This window comes from Elaeis guineensis, chromosome 11 (genome assembly GCF_000442705.2).
Source record: "Elaeis guineensis isolate ETL-2024a chromosome 11, EG11, whole genome shotgun sequence".
Taxonomy (NCBI): Eukaryota; Viridiplantae; Streptophyta; class Magnoliopsida; order Arecales; family Arecaceae; genus Elaeis; species Elaeis guineensis.
The window spans coordinates 17426133-17445999 of NC_026003.2; the positions used below are offsets into that span (position 1 = coordinate 17426133).

Consider the following 19867-nt stretch of genomic DNA (forward strand, 5'->3'; position numbering starts at 1 on the left):
TATTATAGATGGGGGTAGTTGCGAAAATATAGTCTCTACTACCATGGTAAAGTCACAACTTCAGGTGGAGAAATATCCCCAACTTTACAAGCTCTCTTGGCTTAAAAAGGGAAATGATATGAAAGTGGAGAAAAGGTACTTTGTTAGCTTTTCTATTGGTAAAAGCTATAAGGATGAGGTGTGATGTGATGTCATCCTGATGGATGCATGTCATATGCCTCTTGGACATCATTGACAGTATGATAGAAAGGTCATGCATGATAGTTTTAAAAACAATTATCCTTTACCAAGGATGGAGTTAAGGTGACATTAGGTCCTTCCAAATCTGAGTATTTGTCCAAATCTTCTGCAGGGGAAGATAAAACCTTATTTGCTAAGTCCTTGTTTCTTAAGGAGTTGACAGTGTCTAATGAGGCCTATATTTTACTTCTAGTGGAGGAAAATAAAATAAAGAATGAAATACCTTCTATTATCATACCCCTTATTCATGAGTTTGAAGATGTGATTTCGGAAGAGATTCCACCTGATCTTCTACCTATACAGGAGATCCAACATTGTGTCGATATTGTGTTGGACGCTGCTATCCCTAATACAGTGACCTATCAGATGAGTCTAAAGGAGAACAAAGAGCTACAATAAGTTGAAGAGTTCATTCACAAGGATTTGGTGTGGGAAAGTATGAGCCCATGTGCAGTGTCGGTGCTACTTATGCCAAAGAAAGATGGTTCTTGGTGCACATGTGTGGATAGGATAGAGTGATTAACACAATCACTATCAAGCACCACTTTCCTGTTCCGTGCCTCAATGATCTTCTTAACCAACTTCATGGTGCCTTGGTCATCTCTAAAGTTGACCTAAGGAGTGGCTACCATTAAATTCATATGTGCCCTAGCAATGAATGGAAGGCAATGGTCAAGACACATGATGGTCTCTATGAGTTGATAGGTCATGCCATTCGACCTCTCAAATGCTCTGAGTATGTTTATGTAGTTTATGAACTATGTATTCAAACCCTTTATTGACAAATTTTTTGTTAGTTATTTTGATGATATTTTGATTTATAGTATAAGTATTGAAGATCATATGATGCATCTTCGGCAAGTATTCTAAGTTCTATGGGAGCAAAAGCTATACGCCAACTTAAAGAAATACAACCTTGCGACAACTAGCTTGGTCTTTTTGGGCTATGTTGTCTCGGTCGAAGGTATCAAGATGGATCCAGTGAAGGTTGAGGCTATTGCTACGTAGTTGAACCTATTTTACTATATAACATTCGAACTTTTCATGGTCTCACTTCTTTTTACTAGCACTTTATCGAAGATTTTAACACCATCATTGCCCCTATCAATGATTGCTTGAAAGGAGATCCTTTCAAATGGATGGATGATTCAAGAAAGAGCTTTGAGTTTCTCAAAATAAAAATGGTGGAAGCTCCTCTTCTCACTCTCTTCGACTTCAACAAAGTGTTTGAGGTGTAGTATGATGTCTCAAATGTAGGAATCAGTATGGTACTTCACCAATGAGGTAAACCCTTTATCTTCTTTAGTGAAAAACTTAAATGATTCTCGACAAAAATATTCTACTTATGATAAGAAGTTTCATGCTATTGTTCGAGCTTTGGAGCATTGACGTCACGATCTTATTTTTAAGGAATTTGTGCTTTTTTCGATCATAAGGCCTTGAAGCATATTCAAGACCAACATAAACTCAATTGGAGGCATGCTAAGTGGGTGGAGTTTTTACAAGCTTATACTTTTCATATTAAACATAAGGGGGGCGAGCAAAACAAGGTGGTGGATGCTTTAAGCCAAAGTTATTCTTTGCTTTTAACCATGCAGGTGCAAGTATTAGTTTTTGAGGTGCTCAAGGAGCTCTATGAGGATGATTTATACTTTGGCAAGTTATGGAAAAAATGTTCAAGTGGGCCTTACAACAACTTTATTCTTCATGATGGCTATCTTTTCAAAGACAACCTTCTATGTATTCCTCAATATTTTCTACATCATTTTATTATTAGGAAAGCTAATGAGCGGGGACTTGGTGGCCACTTCAGTATGGACAAGATAATAGCTACATTACAAGAGTATTTTTATTGGCCACATCAATATAAAAAAATTTCTAACTATATTGCAAGATTATGAAGTTGTCATATTGCTAAGAGCCATGTTCAAAATACCGATCTCAATACTCCATTGCATGTTTCAAATGCACCATGGGAGGATGTGAGTTTTGACTTTGTTTTGGGTCTACCGCTAACTTAACAGAATAAGAACTCTATCATGGTGATCGTTGATCGATTTTCTAAAATAGTATATTTTTTAATGTGAAGATGATGGATGCTACTCATATCATCGACCTCTATTTTTGGGAGATAATTAAACATCATGGCATCCCTAAGATGATCACTTTCGATCGAGATCTAAAGTCCGTCAGTCATTTTTGGCGTACTTTATGGAGAAAGTTGGGCACTACCCTCCAATTTAGTTCTTCCCATCACCCTTAAATTGATGGCCAAACGGAAGCCGTCAACCAAAGCTAGGGCAATCTTCTATGGAGTTTCGTGGAAAAGAATATTCAACAATGGGATTTAGTCCTGCCGCAAGCCGAATTTACTTACAACCGGTCATCTAGTCAAACAACTGGTGCAAATCTATTTCAAGTAGTCATGGTCGCAATCCTATTAGCCTGCTTGACCTTTTTCCCCTCCCTATTACTCATCCTTTTAGCAATGATGTTGATGAATAAGCCAAGCACATTAAGCAACTCCATAAGCAAGTTCGAGCTCATATCATTCAGTACAATGAGAAGTATCAAAAGGCAGCCAACAAACATCGTAAATGACAGCTTTCAAGGAAAGAGATTAGTGTGGCTGCATCATCGCAAAGAGTATTTTCCACAAGGCTGGCATGGCAAGCTTAAACCGAGGGCAGATGGGCTATTCAAGGTGCTCAAGAGGATTGGAAAGAATGCCTACAAGATCGAGTTGTTCGATGACTACAATGTTTCATTGACTTTTAATATTGCAGATTTCTTTACGATATTATGAAGGTGACGTGCAAGCCAAACTTGAGGATAAGTTTTTTCCAACCGAGGGAGAATGACACCATAGTATGCATGCCCATCTTTCTTTGTTTTAAAAGTAGTATTACTTTCATGCATGCATAAAAATCTTTTTTGATTTTATGATGGGTTGATGGAAGTGGGGGTAATTAATTAAGAAAGTAGTTACAGAGCCCGAGAGGTATAGGGACTTATCACATACATAAATGTAGAGTTATATTACTTGTTGGAAAGTGAGTTGATCATTATGTGAAGCTATTGTGTTGGTGGATTCTACTGTGGTGGCAAATGTGCTCATGTCTAAGATAGTGGATTCTCTAGAGCATCGAGTGTTTATATATTGCACTTGTGCTCCTTTACTTTATCTCTGAGTTCAAGCGTCAAGATGTGGGTTCATCGAAGAGGAACATGGGTAGGTGTGAGAAGAGCAGAGGATGGCATAGTGTTAGGCCATCATCAAATTTTTTTTCTCTTTATTTTTTTTACATGTGTCGGCCATGGGCTCATTAATAAGGCTCATATGGGACATGGATGAGAAAGAGAGGATCATGGATGTCATGGTGAGTGAATGCTTATAAATGGCCATACAACTAGGTGCATAAACCACCATGCCTATATAAAATATGTCTATATGGGATGAGAGAGGGCTGCAAATGTCAAAGGCTTGGACTTAACTTATATAATACAGATGGCTTAAATTTACCATCTTCGATATGGGGAGAGAGACAGAGGTTAGTAACTCACTAATAGGGTTATATATTTTATCTCTGTTTAAGGTCATTAACCTGATTGTAGTTACATAACTAGGGTTGGTGGATGTGTACCGCATTAGTCAGGATCTGTAGATATTTCTTCCTCTTAAGATGGACATGCTATCGTGCCCTTTACTTTCTGAGCCTATAATGTAAGTCCCAACTCTTTTTTTCCTCCACTTCAAAAAAGATTGAGTGTATGTGGGGTGTTGCTCCTAAGGGTTTGCCTTTCGTATTCCACAATATAGAAAAATAAGCAGAGAGAATGTATCATTCATTGCTTAACGTAAGACATTCAGGCTAAATGCCAATATTTGTTTATGGATGGATTTAGACTACTTTTCATGTTAGGGACAATGACATTGAATGTCACAATCTTTTTTTCAAAAAAATATGTTGAATTTTATTTTTTAAACAAAATAGTGGAGAATAGTAAAGGAAAAAACATTGAGTGGTAAGAGAAATTAACAGTGGAAAGAAACATAGATACAGATGAAAATATGAGAAAAAATATATATCTCTTCCTTTTTCTTTCAGTGGCAAGCATTTCTTTTTTCATGCATTTCTTCTCGAAAAAATTCTTAGTAAAAAGAGAGAGTGGTTTCAAAAATAGATGAAATGTTTATTTTTTTCCTTCTCTCTTTAGGTGAAAGGCATACATTGGAGTTTTTCTTTCATGCATTTTTTCACTTGAAAAAGAAGTAAGAAACATTACAGAGGATAGAAAAATTATACATTTTTTTCTTTATCTCTTAAAAGGTGGGCATTTGCTTTTTTCATGCATTTTTTCTCAGAAAGAAATGGATAGAAAAAAAGAGTGACATGGAAGATATATGAAATACTATAAATTTGTTTTTTTCTCTTTCTTTAGAGAGAGATATTTTGGTTCATTTTTCCCTTAAAATAATAGAAAAAATACTGTAGAGGGTGGAAAAATAGAAATATGATTATTCAAGAACCATGAAAAAATTTAGTGAATAAAAATAGCAAAGGTAGCTAAAATTGGAAGAGAAAAATATTGAAATTAGCTCAAATGGTGGCTTTGTTCCAGCTGCCAGTTGGGGGTGCTAGCCATTCTCTTATAGTGGCTCGTAGAGAGAGGCACTAGGATAAGAGATTGCTATTAAAGAAAGCCAACCATCCTCTTTCCATTATTGGCGAAGGATGAAGTGATCGAGAAGAGAGAGATGTAGAGGAGCATGGGAGTAGAGAGCATGGGGGGAGCTTTAAGCAGACTAAAAGGGAGGAAAATGGAGGCATAAGGTATGGTGGGGGAAGCTATGAGAGAGAGAAGAGAATGCAGAGGTTGAAGGAAGAAACTGAGAAGTGGAAGAAGAAAGATAGGTTCTAGTGCAAGATCGAGCAGAGAGGGAGGGGGAAGAAGGAAGAGTTACAAGAAAAGATAGTATTGGCTCATTGGAATCGAAGGAGTAGTTGATAAGAGGTATTAACATAGGATCGGACATATAAAGGGAGAGGGAAGGAACAAAATAGGAAGAGGGTATAAAAAATGGCATTTGGAGGTCATCGAAACTGGAGGATGGGTGCTCACATGGATCGAGCATGTAGAGGGAGGGGAAAGAAGGAAAAGCTATGGAGAAAGGGAGCAAAAATTTATGGTAACCGAAGGAGGGATTGCTTGGAGATATGATATGAGATCGATCATGGAGAAGAAGGGGGTGGTGTTGCTCCATAAATTGATTTTGATGATTACAAAATATTTGAAAGGGTTACTAATGATTTTGGTTTGAAAAAAGATTTATTGTATTTCAGGGACAAAATCATAATTTTATCAAGTTCTGATTCGAAAGTCTCAAGAGCAAGAATAGAAAATTTATGATCTATTGAAGATAATTTCATATTTTTTAGATGTATATTTTGAGAGAAAATCAAGTTTAAAGAAAAAGATCGACCCTATGAGTCGACCCCTGTCAAAAGAGGCTAAATGGCATGCTATTTTTGGCTGGCATACCCAAAAGAAATGATCCTAGGGGTCGACCTTTATTATATGTGTAAGTCAAAGATACAGAATAGTCACTTTCTGTTCTGCACCACAGAGGTCGACCCTATGAGTCGATCCCTGTACAGGGGACGACCCTATGAGTCGATCTCTGTGACGGAAAATCTCTATAATGACTAGTTTTTCAGCTCATTTTGATAGCATTTAATGCTCATTTAATGTACTCCAATGGCTCTAATCCTGTCCAGATTTCTCTCTAGCATCTATTGAAGATATAAAAGCACTTGAAGGATGGAAAAAGAGAAGGTTTTCAAGCATTCATTTTAGCCCTAAGCAAAAAACCCTCTTCAAGCAAAAGAAGCTTTTATTTCAAGTTCACCAACCCCTCAAGAGCTCATTCAAGTCTTCAACAACTTTGAGGAGAATCAGAAAAGCTTCTTCCTTATTGTGTAAAGTGTATTTAAGATTTTATTTACTCATTAAAAAAGCTAAACTTGTATTTCTTTGTCATTAACTCTTATACTCTGTTTTTGTCTTGATCTTTAGTTTTAGGAGGGTTCCAAAACTTGGATAGATTGATCCGAACCTTGAATCGAATTGTATTGGGTTAGCTTGTACTCAGAAAATAAGTGTTCTAGCTTGAGATAGCTAGAGTCAGAGATACCAATGTTGCATTCTTGTTGAATACATTTTAGTAGATTTAAATTTTTAAGTAGGAGCTTGGAGAGTGGATGTAGGTGCAAGATTGACATCGAACCACTATAAACATTAATTGTTTATGGTGTGCTTACTTGCTCTCTATCTAAATTTCTTTATTTTCTTGCATTCTTGCATCTCATTTCTACACTTTGCTTAAATCACTTACTACATATAACTTGTTTATTATTACTTAATCCTTGTGGTTCTAAATTAATTTTAAAATTTTAAAAATCTAATTCACCCTCCCTCTTGGGTTGTATAGCTGGACAACAAGTGGTATCAGAGTTCGGTGCTCTAGTCCTACTTTAATTTAATCATCAAAGAGCTAAATATCTATGGCAACTCAAGTTGATGTTTTACTAGCCAAGGGGCAGTCCACAAACCGACCTTCACTTTTCAATAGATCAAACTATATCTATTGGAAAGCTCAGATGAAAATTTTTATTCAAACACTTGACTATGATATATGGAGTATCATAGTTAATGGACTACACACATCTAATAAGATAGTTGATGGTGTAGAATCAACCAAACCCGAAAGAGAATGGGATGAGGTTGACAAGAAAATGGCTCAACTCAATGTTAAAGCCATGAATATTTTTTATTGTGCTTTATATGCTAATAAGTTTAATCGCATTTTAACATGCATGTCGGCTAAGAAATATGGGATAGATTAGAAGTAACACATGAAGGCACTAATCAAGTTAAAGAATCAAAAATTAACATGCTTGTGCACAAATATGAACTCTTTAAAATGGAGAATGATGAATCAATAACTAAAATATTTACTCATTTTATGGATATTATTAATGGTCTAAAAAATCTTGGTGAGTCTTATTCTAACAGCGATCTTGTGAGAAAGATTCTTAGGTCTTTATCAAAGACTTGGAAGGCCAATGTGACTGCAATCCAAGAAGCCAAAGATCTGAATGTTTTATCCTTGGAGAAGCTTCTAGGATCGCTAATGACACACGAGCTAAGTATGAAACAATATCAAGAAGAAGATGTCAAGAAGAAGAGGACAATCGTCCTCAAATCCACTGCTCAACTCGATGAGAAATCTGATGAAACAGAAAATGAAGAGCAAGATGAAGAAATAGGCCTCATCACTAAAAAGTTTAAAAGATTTTTGAAGAAAAATAATAAGGGATAAGAAAGAGGCCACCTATAAAAGGAGAGCATTACAAGGAGAAGGATAAGGAGCAGCCCCTTATTTGTTATGAATGTAAGAAGTCGGGATACTTTAGGTCCGAATGTCCACAACTTAAGAAGGACCTCAAGAAGTATAAGAAAAAAGCTATGGTGGCTACATGGAGTGATAGTGATGAGTCAAGCTCCGAAGAAGAAGTTTCATATGAATAAGCCAACTTATGCCTTATGGCACATAAAAATGAGGTAAACACTGAAACTCCTAATGACTTTACTTTTGAAGAACTTCAAGAAATATTTTATGATCTACTTGATAATCTAAAGAAGTTAAAAGTAAAGAATAAAGAATTGAAATCAAAGAATCAATCTTTACTAAAAAAAAATGAGATTATTTTAAATAAAAAATTGATCTTGACACAAGAAAATCTGAACTTGAAAAATGAAATTGCTAAGTTAAAATCTATGATAGAAAAGTTCACTCTAAGTTCAAATAAACTTCAAATGATACTTGATAATCAAAATACCGTTTATGATAAAGCCGATCTTGAATACAACCCTTTAAAAAAATAAAAATTTCTGAAAAATATCTTTATGAACTCATCAAGCAACAAGTTTTTAAATATTACTTGCTTTAAATGTAGCAAAGTATGACACAAATCCTACACATATTTCTCTAACAAATCTGAAAATTCTAATGTGAAGAAAATATGAGTTTCGAAAGGAATCATTGTGACTAACCAAAAAGGACCCAAGAAAACTTGGGTACCTAAAGTGAAAACTTGATTTTATACGTAGGTGTATCTTGCATCCCAAGAAACAAATCGAAAATGGTATCTTGATAGCGGGTGCACAAGGCATATGACCGGTGATGAATCTCAATTCATTACACTTGATGCAAAAGATGGAGGGATGATCACCTTTGGAGATAATAGCAAAAGAAAGATCATCGGTATAGGTAACATTGGTATTACACCCTCCAAGTATATTGAAAATATTTTATTAGTAAATGGTTTGAAATATAATCTATTAAGCATTAGTCAATTCTGTGACAAAGGGTACAAAATTATTTTTGAGTCTTTATTATACATAGTAACTAGTCCCAATGATGAAGATATTAAATTTATTGGGCATAGATATGGTAATATTTATATAGTAGATTTGAATGATCTTTTCAAGATAAACATGCAATATCTAGTAGCTTTGAATACCAAAATTAATAAGACTAGTTGGCTTTGATACTGTAAGCTTGCACATATTAGCATGCATTCACTTTCAAAATTTATTAAAAAAAAATTGATTACCGGTTTACCTAAATTAAATTTTGAAAAGGATAGAATTTGTGATACATGCCAACTAGGTAAACAAACAAAAGTCTCATTCAAATCTAAAAATATTGTTTCAAATTTTAAGCCATTAGAATTATTGCACATGGATTTATTTGGACCCACTAGAACTACTAGTTTTGATGAAAAATGATATGGCTTTGTAATTATTGATGATTTCTCTCATTTTACATAGATTTTCTTTTTGGCACATAAAGATAAAACTTTTCATGTGTTCTCAAAATTTTATCGAAAAGTTACTAATGAAAAAGATTTTTCTATTCAAAATATTCGAAGTGATCATGGAACCAAATTTGAAAATTAAGATTTTGAAAAATTTTATGATAAAAAGATATTGATCATAATTTTTCAGCACCTAGGATATCCCAATAAAATGAGATAGTAGAAAGAAAAAATAGAACCCTTGAAGAAATGGTCCGTACCATACTATATGAAAGCAACCTTCCAAGATACTTTTGGGCGGAAGTAATTAATACGGCATGTTACATTTTAAACTGTGCTTTAATTAGACCAATTCTAAAGAAAACACCCTATGAGCTTTGGAAAGGAAGAAAACCAAACATTATATTTTTTTCATATTTTTGGTTGCTGATGTTTTGAACAATGGTAAAGAGAGATTAGAAAAATTTGATGCAAAATTCGTGAAGCTATTTTTCTTAGTTACTCCTCTTCTAGCAAAACTTTTAGAGTTTTCAACAAAAGAACTTTAGTAGTAGAGGAGTCAATACATGTTTTTGATGAGACTAATGATCTATCTTCAAGGAAGAGCGAAGATATTGATGATGCAGATCCTCTTATATAGAAGGGATGAAGGAGCTCACCCTAAAAGACTCAACAATTCAAAATGAAAAAGAATATAAAAACAAATAAGAGGATAAAGGTGAAGAACAAAAACAACCTCAAGGTACAAATGATCTACCAAAGAATGGAGGTATGATCACAATCACCCCAAAAAATTAATCATTGGTGATCCTACACATGAAGTAAGAACTCATTCTTCACTTAGAGATGCATACAATCATTTTGTATTTGTTTCTCATTTTGAACCTAAAATCATAGATGAAGCTGAAAAAGATTATAATTGGATAAATACAACGCAAGAAGAACTTAATCAATTTGAAAAAAAATAATGTATGGACTTTAGTATCAAGATCTAAAAATTATCCAGTAATTGGCACAAAATGGATATATAGGAATAAATTAGATGAACATGAAAATATAATTAGAAATAAAGCAAGATTGGTTGCAAAGGGTTATAATCAAGAAGAGAGAATTGATTTTGATGAGACCTTTTCATCTGTTGCTAGATTAGAAGCAATTAGGCTTTTACTTGCATATGCATGCTTTATGAATTTTAAGTTATTCCAAATGGATGTCAAAAATACTTTTCTAAATAGTTTTATTGCTGAAGAAGTATATATGGAATAACTCTCTGATTTTAAAAATCATACTTTTCTTAATCATATTTTTAAATTAAATAAAGTATTATATGGCTTAAAATAAGCACCTAGGTTTTGGTATGAAAGGTTAAGTAAATTCTTGCTTAATAATGATTTTTCAAGAGAAAATATAAATACAATCTTTTTTATTAAAAAAAATTATGATGATATATTAGTTATATAAATATACGTTGATGATATTATTTTTGGGTCTACTAATGAAACTCTTTGTCAAGATTTTGTTAAGCTCGTGCAGGAGGAGTTCGAGATGAGCATGATGGGAGAACTTATATTTTTCTTCAGACTCTAAATCAAACAAACAAAGAAAAAGATCTCCATCACCCAAAGCAAGTACACAAGAGAACTACTAAAAAGATTTAGAATGGAGAGCTCCAAAGTAATTAGTACCCCCATGAGCCCATCATGTAAGCTTGACAAGGATGAAGGAGGTAAAAATATAGACTCAAAATTTTATAGAGGCATGATTGGTTCTTTATTGTATTTAACTGCTAGTAGATCAGATATTATATTTAGTGTTTGTCTATGTGGTCGCTTTCAATCAAATCCAAAAGAATCACATTTAAATATAGTTAAAAGAATTCTTAAATATTTAAAAGGTACATAAACTTTAAGATTATGATATTTTAAGGACTCATCAATTGACTTAATAGGATATTCAGATGTCAATTTTGCTGGATGTAGATTACATAGAAAAAGTACTCATAGAACTTGTCAATTTGTAGGAGTTAACTTAATCTCTTGGTTTAGCAAGAAGCAAAATTCGGTGGCACTGTCTACGGTCGAGGTCGAATACATTGCAGCCGAAAGTTGCTGTGCTCAAATCTTATGGATTAAGCAACAACTTGAGGACTTTGGCATCAAACTCAATAAATTTTTATAAGATGTGATAACATTAGTGCTATTAATCTAATTAAAAATTTAATTCAGCACTCTAGATCAAAGTATATTAAAATTAGACATCATTTCATAAGAGAACATATCCAAAATCATGATATAATTCTTGATTATGTATGTATTGAAAAATAATTGACTGACATCTTTACCAAGACCTTAAGTGAAGATAAATTTTGTGAAATTAGGAGAGAACTAAGAATTCTTGATCCATCAAATTAAGTATCTTTCTAATTTTAAGTTCTTTTTATCAAAAATTCATTGAATCAAATTTTGAGCTCAATTCTCATCTCTCCTTTCTTAAAAGCTCAAAACTATCCTTCATATGATCAATCTCTTAAATAGACACCCTTCTCTCAAGTTTAAATTTTTTTAATTTTTTTTATTATTTTTTTTGAATTTTTCTAGCCATGAGTCGACCCATAGGATCGACCTAGGATAAACTTGTAATTTTCATTAAAATCCATCGGACGTTCTATTTTATTGGAAAATCTCCATTTGTAAAGGAGCCGATCCTTTGCCTTTCGTCTTCCCCATCCCATCAAACAAAAATCTCCTCCCTCTCCACTTTCTCAACTGCAAAAATCTCTTAAAATCTCTTTTCCATCGGGTTTCCCCCTTCAAATCGTCCTTTTAGGAACTTAATCCCCTTTCTTTTTTTTCTTCTTTGGGCGAATCAAGCTTACCCTAGTTTCAAACCCTCTTCTCCAAACCAACGGTCCATCTCCCCAAAATCCTTATTTTTCCTCTAAAATTCTTTCCACTCTACCTCTCATTAGGTCTTATAAACTGTTTGCAAGTCTCTCTTATCCGAAATGGCTTCTAAATTGAAGCTATCGTAGAGAAGAAAGTCTGTTCGTGGGTTAGAGGAGGATGTGCGCAGAAAAAGAATGACAGCCGAGCCCTCTCCTGCTCCAACCCCAGTTCTAGATCCTACTCCAGCTTCTTCACAATCTCCACTTAGTCCAAGCAAGGTACCTCTCTCCAATCGAAAAGTAGAACCCGAAAAGTACATAGATTTTAAGTTTTTTGAAAAAGAGAGTTTCTCAATTGGATCAAAAATTAAAAGTCAAGGATGGGAGTTTTACTATCTATTGAAGAAAAATATTTATGTTGATTTGATCAGAGAATTCTATTTAAATTTAAGTTACTACAATGGAACAGTAAAGTCTTCAGTGAAAGGTGTTAACATTGTTCTTGATCCATTGCATTTGGGACAAATCTTGCACTTGCCTTGTGAAGGTTATACTCATATGGAGCTCCCAATCAAAGAAGGAGGACTAAGTGTTATTTTAGGGAGAGCATTTACAGAAAATTTAAATAAATTAAAAGCAAGGATACTTTTAGTAAAGATGAGACTTTTGCATCACATGGTGACCCAACTTTTTATCCCTAGGAGTGGCAGGCATGACCTCTTATCTGGTAGGGATATATGCATCATGTACCATGTGATCATCGAGACTCCCTTGAATCTTTCTACTCTGATGATTGAGGCTATGAGAGAGACCCTAAATAGGTCTAAGGCTCACTTGCCTTATGGTATGGCACTCACCCTGATCTTTAGGAGATTTGAAGTCTGTTTTGAGGGGGAGGCAGTCACCAGCTTATCACATTCTGACATCATCAACCACCACACACTGCATTGCATGGATTTTTCAAAGATTGATGGTGGTTGGTTGAAGGGTGTTGAGGAAAGAGCAGAGGAGGAGGGACCATCTTCACCTCCTCATGATCACAGAGTATCTTCTGATATTCAGTTCGGGTTTGATCACGAGGCTGGTCCCTCAAAGTCAGTAAGGAGGGATGCTTCTGTACCATAGTCAGGGAGCAGAGTAGATCCTTCAGAGATCAGACTTGTAAATGATCAGATTGAGTTGATGTCCCAACATGTTGCTTCCATTTTATCTCAGCAGTTTGCCACCTCAGGTATTACTCAGAGGATGATATCTCAGACTGTTTTGGACCAGACTATGATCCCTCATATCTCTACTATCTTTCAGATGCTTACAGCTTAGTCCACACGACTTGAGCAGCTTGAGAGATATATTTTGAGACTGACAGACAGAGTTTTAGATTTGCAGAGACAGGTATTAGTCTTAGCCTATCTCCAGCCGCAAGAGGACATCATGGAGGTCTCCAACCTATCTGCAGAGGCGGCTAGGCTTCAAGGCATTTTGCAGAGTGGCTTTGATTTTTTGAGAAGAGAGATCAGGGACTCCAGTGAGGCTGTCTCTACTCAGATTGGTACCCTGATGCAGTCCATGTCGAGAGCTTTGAAATAATTGTTCTCCTAGTAGAGTCCATATCCTCCTAGGCTCCAGGGCCTTCTCACCCATCTGCTCGTGCCAATACTTCTACCCGTTGCTGAGGCAGATGTGGTCAAGGACGTGCCCATGGCTTTGATCCTGTGACTCCTCATCATATCTCTGATTCTGATGCCTCTAGTCATGATATTTATTAGATTTGGCATAGTTAGTCTTTTATGTCTAGGATCTAGCTTATGGCCTTTGTATTTGTTGGCTGATTGACTCATGGATAGTTATATTTTTTGTTACCCATGATTTTTGTATAGCCTATGTATTTTGACTTGACTTTTATGTATTGTGTCACTTAAGTATTCAGTCATATTTTGGATACATACATACATACATACATACATACATACATACATATATATATATATATATATATATATATATATATATACTTTTAACTTCTATGAATGTCATTTGGATTGATTTTTATGAATGACATCAATTGAAATATCTTAATTATGTGATATGAAAAATACCTCATATATGTGCTATGAAATATTATGAATGGCAATATCTTTTATATGAGCAAATTGAAATATCCTTTATGATTGCTATAGTGAGGGGGAGTCTTTTTTATTTTTTCTTTAAAAATCTCTTAAGATCTTAATTGATGTTGATAAAAAGGGAGAGTAGAGAAATAAAATTGGGTAATAATCAAATGTGTCAAAGAAAATAATCTTATAAGCAATTTTCAAACTAATCTTCAAACTACTCATAATGCATTTTATTCAAATAATTAGCTATAATGTTTAAGTGATATATCTTCATAAATTTAAAATTCTTAATCAATGCTTTATATATGTTATATTTTGTTTTTGCTTAAGTATTTTGACATCATCAAAAAGAGAAAGATTATTACTCCATGAATTGATTTTGATGATTACAAAATATTTGAGGGGATTACTAATGATTTTAGCTTGAAAAAAGATTTATTATATTTCAAGGGCAAAATCATAATTTTATCAAATTCTGATTCGAAAGCCTCAAGAGCAAGAACAAAAGATTTGTGATCTATTGGAGGTAATTTCATATTTTTTGGACATATATTTTGAGAGAAAATTAAGTTTAAAGAAAAGGATCGATCCTATGAGTCGACCCCTGTCAAAAGAGGCTAAATGGCATGCTATTTTTGGCTGGCACACCCAAAGAGGATGACCCTAGGGGTCAACCTCTGTTGTCTGTGCAAGCCAAAGATATAGAACAGTCACTTTCTGTTCTGCGCCACAGAGGTCGACCCTATGAGTCGATCCTTGTGACAAAAAATCTCCATAATGACTAATTTTTCAGATCATTTTGACAGTATTTAATACTCATTTAATGTACTCCAATGGCTCTAATCCTGTTCAGATTTTTCTCTAGCCTCTATTGAAGATATAAAGGTACTTGAAGGAGGAAAAAAGAGAAGATTTTCAAGCATTCATTTCAACCCTAAGCAAAAAGCCTTCTTCAAGCAAAAGAAGCTTTCATTTCAAGTTTACCAACCTCTCAAGAGCTCATTCAAGTTTTCAACAACCTTGAGGAGAATCAGAAAAGCTTCTTCCTTGTTGTATAAAGTGTATTTAAGGTTTTATTTGCTCATTAAAGGAGCTAAACTTGTATTTCTTTGTCATTAACTCTTATATTCTGTTTTTGTCTTGATCTTTAGTTTTGGGAGGATTCCAAAACTTGGATAGATTAATCTGAATTTTGAATCAGATTGTATTGGATTGTCTTGTATCCAAAAAATAGGTGTTCTAGCTTGGGATAGCTAGAGTTGGAGGTACCGACATTGTATTCTTGTTGAATACGTTTTAGTGGATTTAAATTTTCAAGTAGGAGCTTGGAGAGTAGATGTAGGTACAAGGTTAGCACCAAACCACTATAAACTTTGATTGTTTGTAGTGTGCTTACTTGCTCTCTATTTAAATTTCTTTATTTTTTGTATTCTTGCATCTCATTTCTACACTTTGCTTAAATCACTTACTACATATAACTTGCTTATTATTACTTAATCCTTATGGTTCTAAATTAACCTTAAAATTTCAAAAACCCAATTCACCCCCTCCCCTTCTTGGGTTGCATAGCTGGGCAACAGATGGAGAGAAAAAATAGGGAAGATGGCATGGAGGGTGAGGTTTATAGGTCATCAAAGCTAGGATAATGGATCAGAGGTGCTAGCACAGGATTGATCATGGAGGAGGGAGAAAAGGAAAAGAAATGATGAAGATGGTGTAGAGGCTAGGGTTTCATCATGGAAGGAAAGGGACACATGGCTATGCTTCTCCCATTTATCCAAGATGATGATGGGCGACTGCATAAATGTGCAACTTTATGTATCATACAGTCGTTTGTTTAGGAAGGCTATAAGACTGCATCTCCTCTAATATTTTATGTAGATACCATATAGTTGTTGATGCATAAAATATAATTTTATAGAAAATTTCTTATATTTTATTTTATCTAAATTGCCCTTAGAAGCTAGGTGTCTATATGCATGTTCCATATATAATCTTTTAGAAAACACCTCTTCTATTTTTTAATAATTGCCTTCTAGAAAAAATTCAATTTTCGTATGTGAAGGGAAAGAAAGTCTGTTTCTCGCGGATAACCAGGATTGCATCTAAAAATTTTTCATATATCTAACTAAATAAAGGTCAAATATTTATCTAGATTACAGTGGAATAGGGATCAAATCTTTAGAATCTGAATTTAAACTTTTGCATAGGTCTAGATCTATAGGCCCTTTACTTCGCACGCATGCCAAGCTCCGTAGGAAAGTGGGATGAAGTTTCGAGTTGAAGCGCCTTCACAAGACCATCAAGGGAGGAAAGAGAGATACTGGTGTGATGCCTCACACCAACAAGGGGGGTGCCCAAAAAGGGCCGACGGCTTGGAGAAGAGGGGCGGTAAGGGGGGAGATATGCCAAGGATGGGATGCCCACACTGCCTTATGCCTCTCTCTCTCTCTCTTTTTCTCTTTTCTCACACTTTGATTGCTATACATCCATAAGTAGAGACCCTCTCTATTTATAGATGATTTTCATAACTCAATAAGAATAGGACTCCTAATTCAAATAAATTTTAAATTAGTCTATAATTTATTAAAGAAGGATTCCTACATGAGAAAGGATTGGCGCCTAATATGGTGCCCACTTTGCACCCACACCCACATCCACGTGGGACAGCCCGCAACCAGCACCACATCAAGTGCTGATCGGCTATGAAAGTGAGAGAGTCTCAGTAAAAATGGGTTCTAAAGATCTCATCCAAAATTGGATCAATTCAAATCCAATTCGAAGCTGATTCAAAATAATTTTAAAAGACCGTCAATCCTAAACTGTTTAGGATTTAGGACCAAGTCTAACTTGAAATTTTGAATCCAATTACATCTAATTAATTTAGAGCTAATCTAAAATTAATTAGCACTTTAATCCACTCTCTCATAGGCTCCTTGGATCATTGATGAAAAACTGTTCATCTCCAGGATTGAACCTGAATCTCATGTGTAGTACTAGCTAGGCATAGTCAACTCTTCAATCCCATTTGATTCATAACTTAATTCTCAATCAAGTTAGTCTATATATTCAATCAAGTACTTCTAAATTGGATATATAAACATAGGCCAATCCTTTTCTACATCATCTGACTTGTGTGTGTGACTCCATAGATTCGAACACTAAGCCGATAGTACAAGAACCGTTTCTTGCACTAATCGAATTTACCGTCTAGCAATAGTCTTCGATGTCTGGATAGGTCGAATAATTGTAAAGAAATATTTCAGAATCTATGTATATGGTTACCGCATAATTCATCCCTTTGATCTTGAATGCTCTGAGATGACCAAGGATTAACTATCAACCCTGAGTATTTCATCCACATTATATTTCAACCTTTCAAATCCATTTCATGGATTATCCTAGCCAAAACTTTACTAAATTGAAATATAACGATACATCAGCTCCTATAATTCAGAGGAATTAATTCCATCTTGATCCATACACAGACTTCGTAAATACTTGACTATACCCAATAGCCTTCTGTCACTGCATTAAAAATCTAGATAGTCTGACACCAAAGCATAGTGAGTTGCTTGTAAGTCACTATGGTGATCTCAGGTCTGAGGGACACTTATGCCCAATACGCTTTGCGAACAGCTTTTGACAACAGAATTCTCAGTAGGTGAGTCACCTGTTCCGTGATAATATACTCCTACATCTCACATGTATGCCGTACCAGTATCACCATACTCTTTGGTTAAGAGGATAACCAACCCATATGGCACACAACGACCTCCACTTGATAAACATCATCATCCTGTAATGATGTATCATTTGGCCATGAATATGTTTAAGAACTATACAATAAATTCTTTCTTTATCGCTTACTAACATAGTTCTAAAGACTTCATCACAACATAAGAGTTCTACAAGGAAGATGCAACTTTATGATGAATAATGCCAAAATAATTTTTATTTACCACTAAATAATTTATATATAAAAAAAATTCAATCGTCATACGATTGATTTTAGGATATAATTTTCAACAACTCCCACTTGGACTAAAGCCAATCAGGGCAGTATCTTGTACCCATCTTCCATTTGAAGTCATCAAACTCTTTGATCTCGAGAGTTTTAGTAAAAAGATCGACAAGGTTCTCCTTTTCATCGATCTTCAGAAGCTCGATGTCTTCTCAATCCACGATCTCTCATGCCAGGTGATGGCAGCACAGAATATGCTTGGTACGCTCGTATGACTTTAGTTCTTTCGTCTAAGCTATAGCATTAGAGCTGCCACAATGCAGCAAGATGGGCCTATTAAAAGAAGGTGAACTTTCAACTCGATGATGAATTTTTGCAACCACACCGTCTTTTTTGCAGCATCCAATGCAGCAATGTATTCCGCTTCACATACAGAATCGACCACTGTGTATTGCTTGAAACTCTTCCAACAAACAGCTCCTCCATTCAAGATTAAAACATAGCCCGACACATTTCTGCTATTATCATAATCTAACTGAAAATTGAAATCAGTATATTCTATAAGTTTCAGATCAGTATCTCTATACATAGATCACTGGTCTTTAGTATTTCTCAAATACTTAAGGGTTGTCTTCACAATCTTCCAATAGTTTTTTTTCTAATCAGACTGGTACCTACTTACTACCCCTAGTGAATAGGCCATATCTGACCTCGTACATATCATGGCATACATGATATATCCCACTATCGAAGCATATAGTATTCTACTCATACGCTCTCTCTCCTAAGGGGTTGTCGGACAATACTTCTTAGAGAGAATAATTTCGTGACCTATCGGAAGATAGCTGTTGGGTATAAAATACCCACAGCCGGAACCCACAGCGGAATCGACATCAGCAAGTGCAGCTCCGCCCGGACTCCTACGGGAGTCGGGCTCCACCGCCGACATCAGCGCAGCTCCGCCCGGACTCCTACGGGAGCCGGGCTCCACCGCCGACATCAGCGCAGCTCCGCCCGGACTCCTACGGGAGCCGGACTTCGCCGCCAACATCAGAACAGCTCCGCCTGGACTCCCACGGGAGTCGGGCTCCGCTCTCAGTATCAACCGCTGGTAAGCCCAATCCGGACTCCTATCAGAGCCGGATTTCACCCTTAACTTTGTTTGCAGCGCAGCTCCGCCCGGACTCCTACGGGAGCCAGGCTCCACTGCCGACAGCAAGTGCAGCTCCGCCCGGACCCCTACGAGAGCCGGGCTCCACCGCCGACAGCAAGTGCAGCTCCGCCCGGACCCCTACGGGAGCCGGGCTCCACCGCCGACAGCAAGTGCAGCTCCGCCCGGACTCCTACGGGAGCCGGGCTCCACCGCCGACAGCAAGTGCAGCTCCGCCCGGACTTCTACGGGAGCCGGGCTCCACCGACGACATCAGCGCAGCTCCGCCCGGACTCCTACGGGAGCCGGACTTCGCCGCCAACATCAGAACAGCTCCGCCCGGACTCCCACGGGAGCCGGGCTCCACTCTCAGTATCAACCGCTGGTAAGCCCAATCCGGACTCCTATCAGAGCCGGATTTCACCCTTAACCTTGTTTGCAGTGCAGCTCCGCCCGGACTCCTACGGGAGCCGGGCTCCACCGCCGACAGCAAGTGCAGCTCCGCCCGGACCCCTACGGGAGCCGGGCTCCACCGCCGACAGCAAGTGCAGCTCCGCCCGGACTCCTACGGGAGCCGGGCTCCACCGCCGACAGCAAGTGCAGCTCCGCCCGGACTTCTACGGGAGCCGG

At 36.3% G+C, this 19867-nt stretch overlaps 1 protein-coding gene across 1 annotated transcript in view; it reads left to right on the forward strand.

The window, feature by feature from the left end:
* Positions 1-3557: 3557 nt before the first annotated feature.
* The window catches only part of LOC140852368 (scopoletin glucosyltransferase-like), a 53946-nt gene continuing 37636 nt past the window's right edge, over positions 3558-19867 (forward strand). Inside the window, exon 1 of the mRNA XM_073245305.1 lies at positions 3558-3620. Coding sequence (XP_073101406.1) covers positions 3558-3620 — 63 coding nt within the window. The remainder of the gene's footprint in view (positions 3621-19867) is intronic.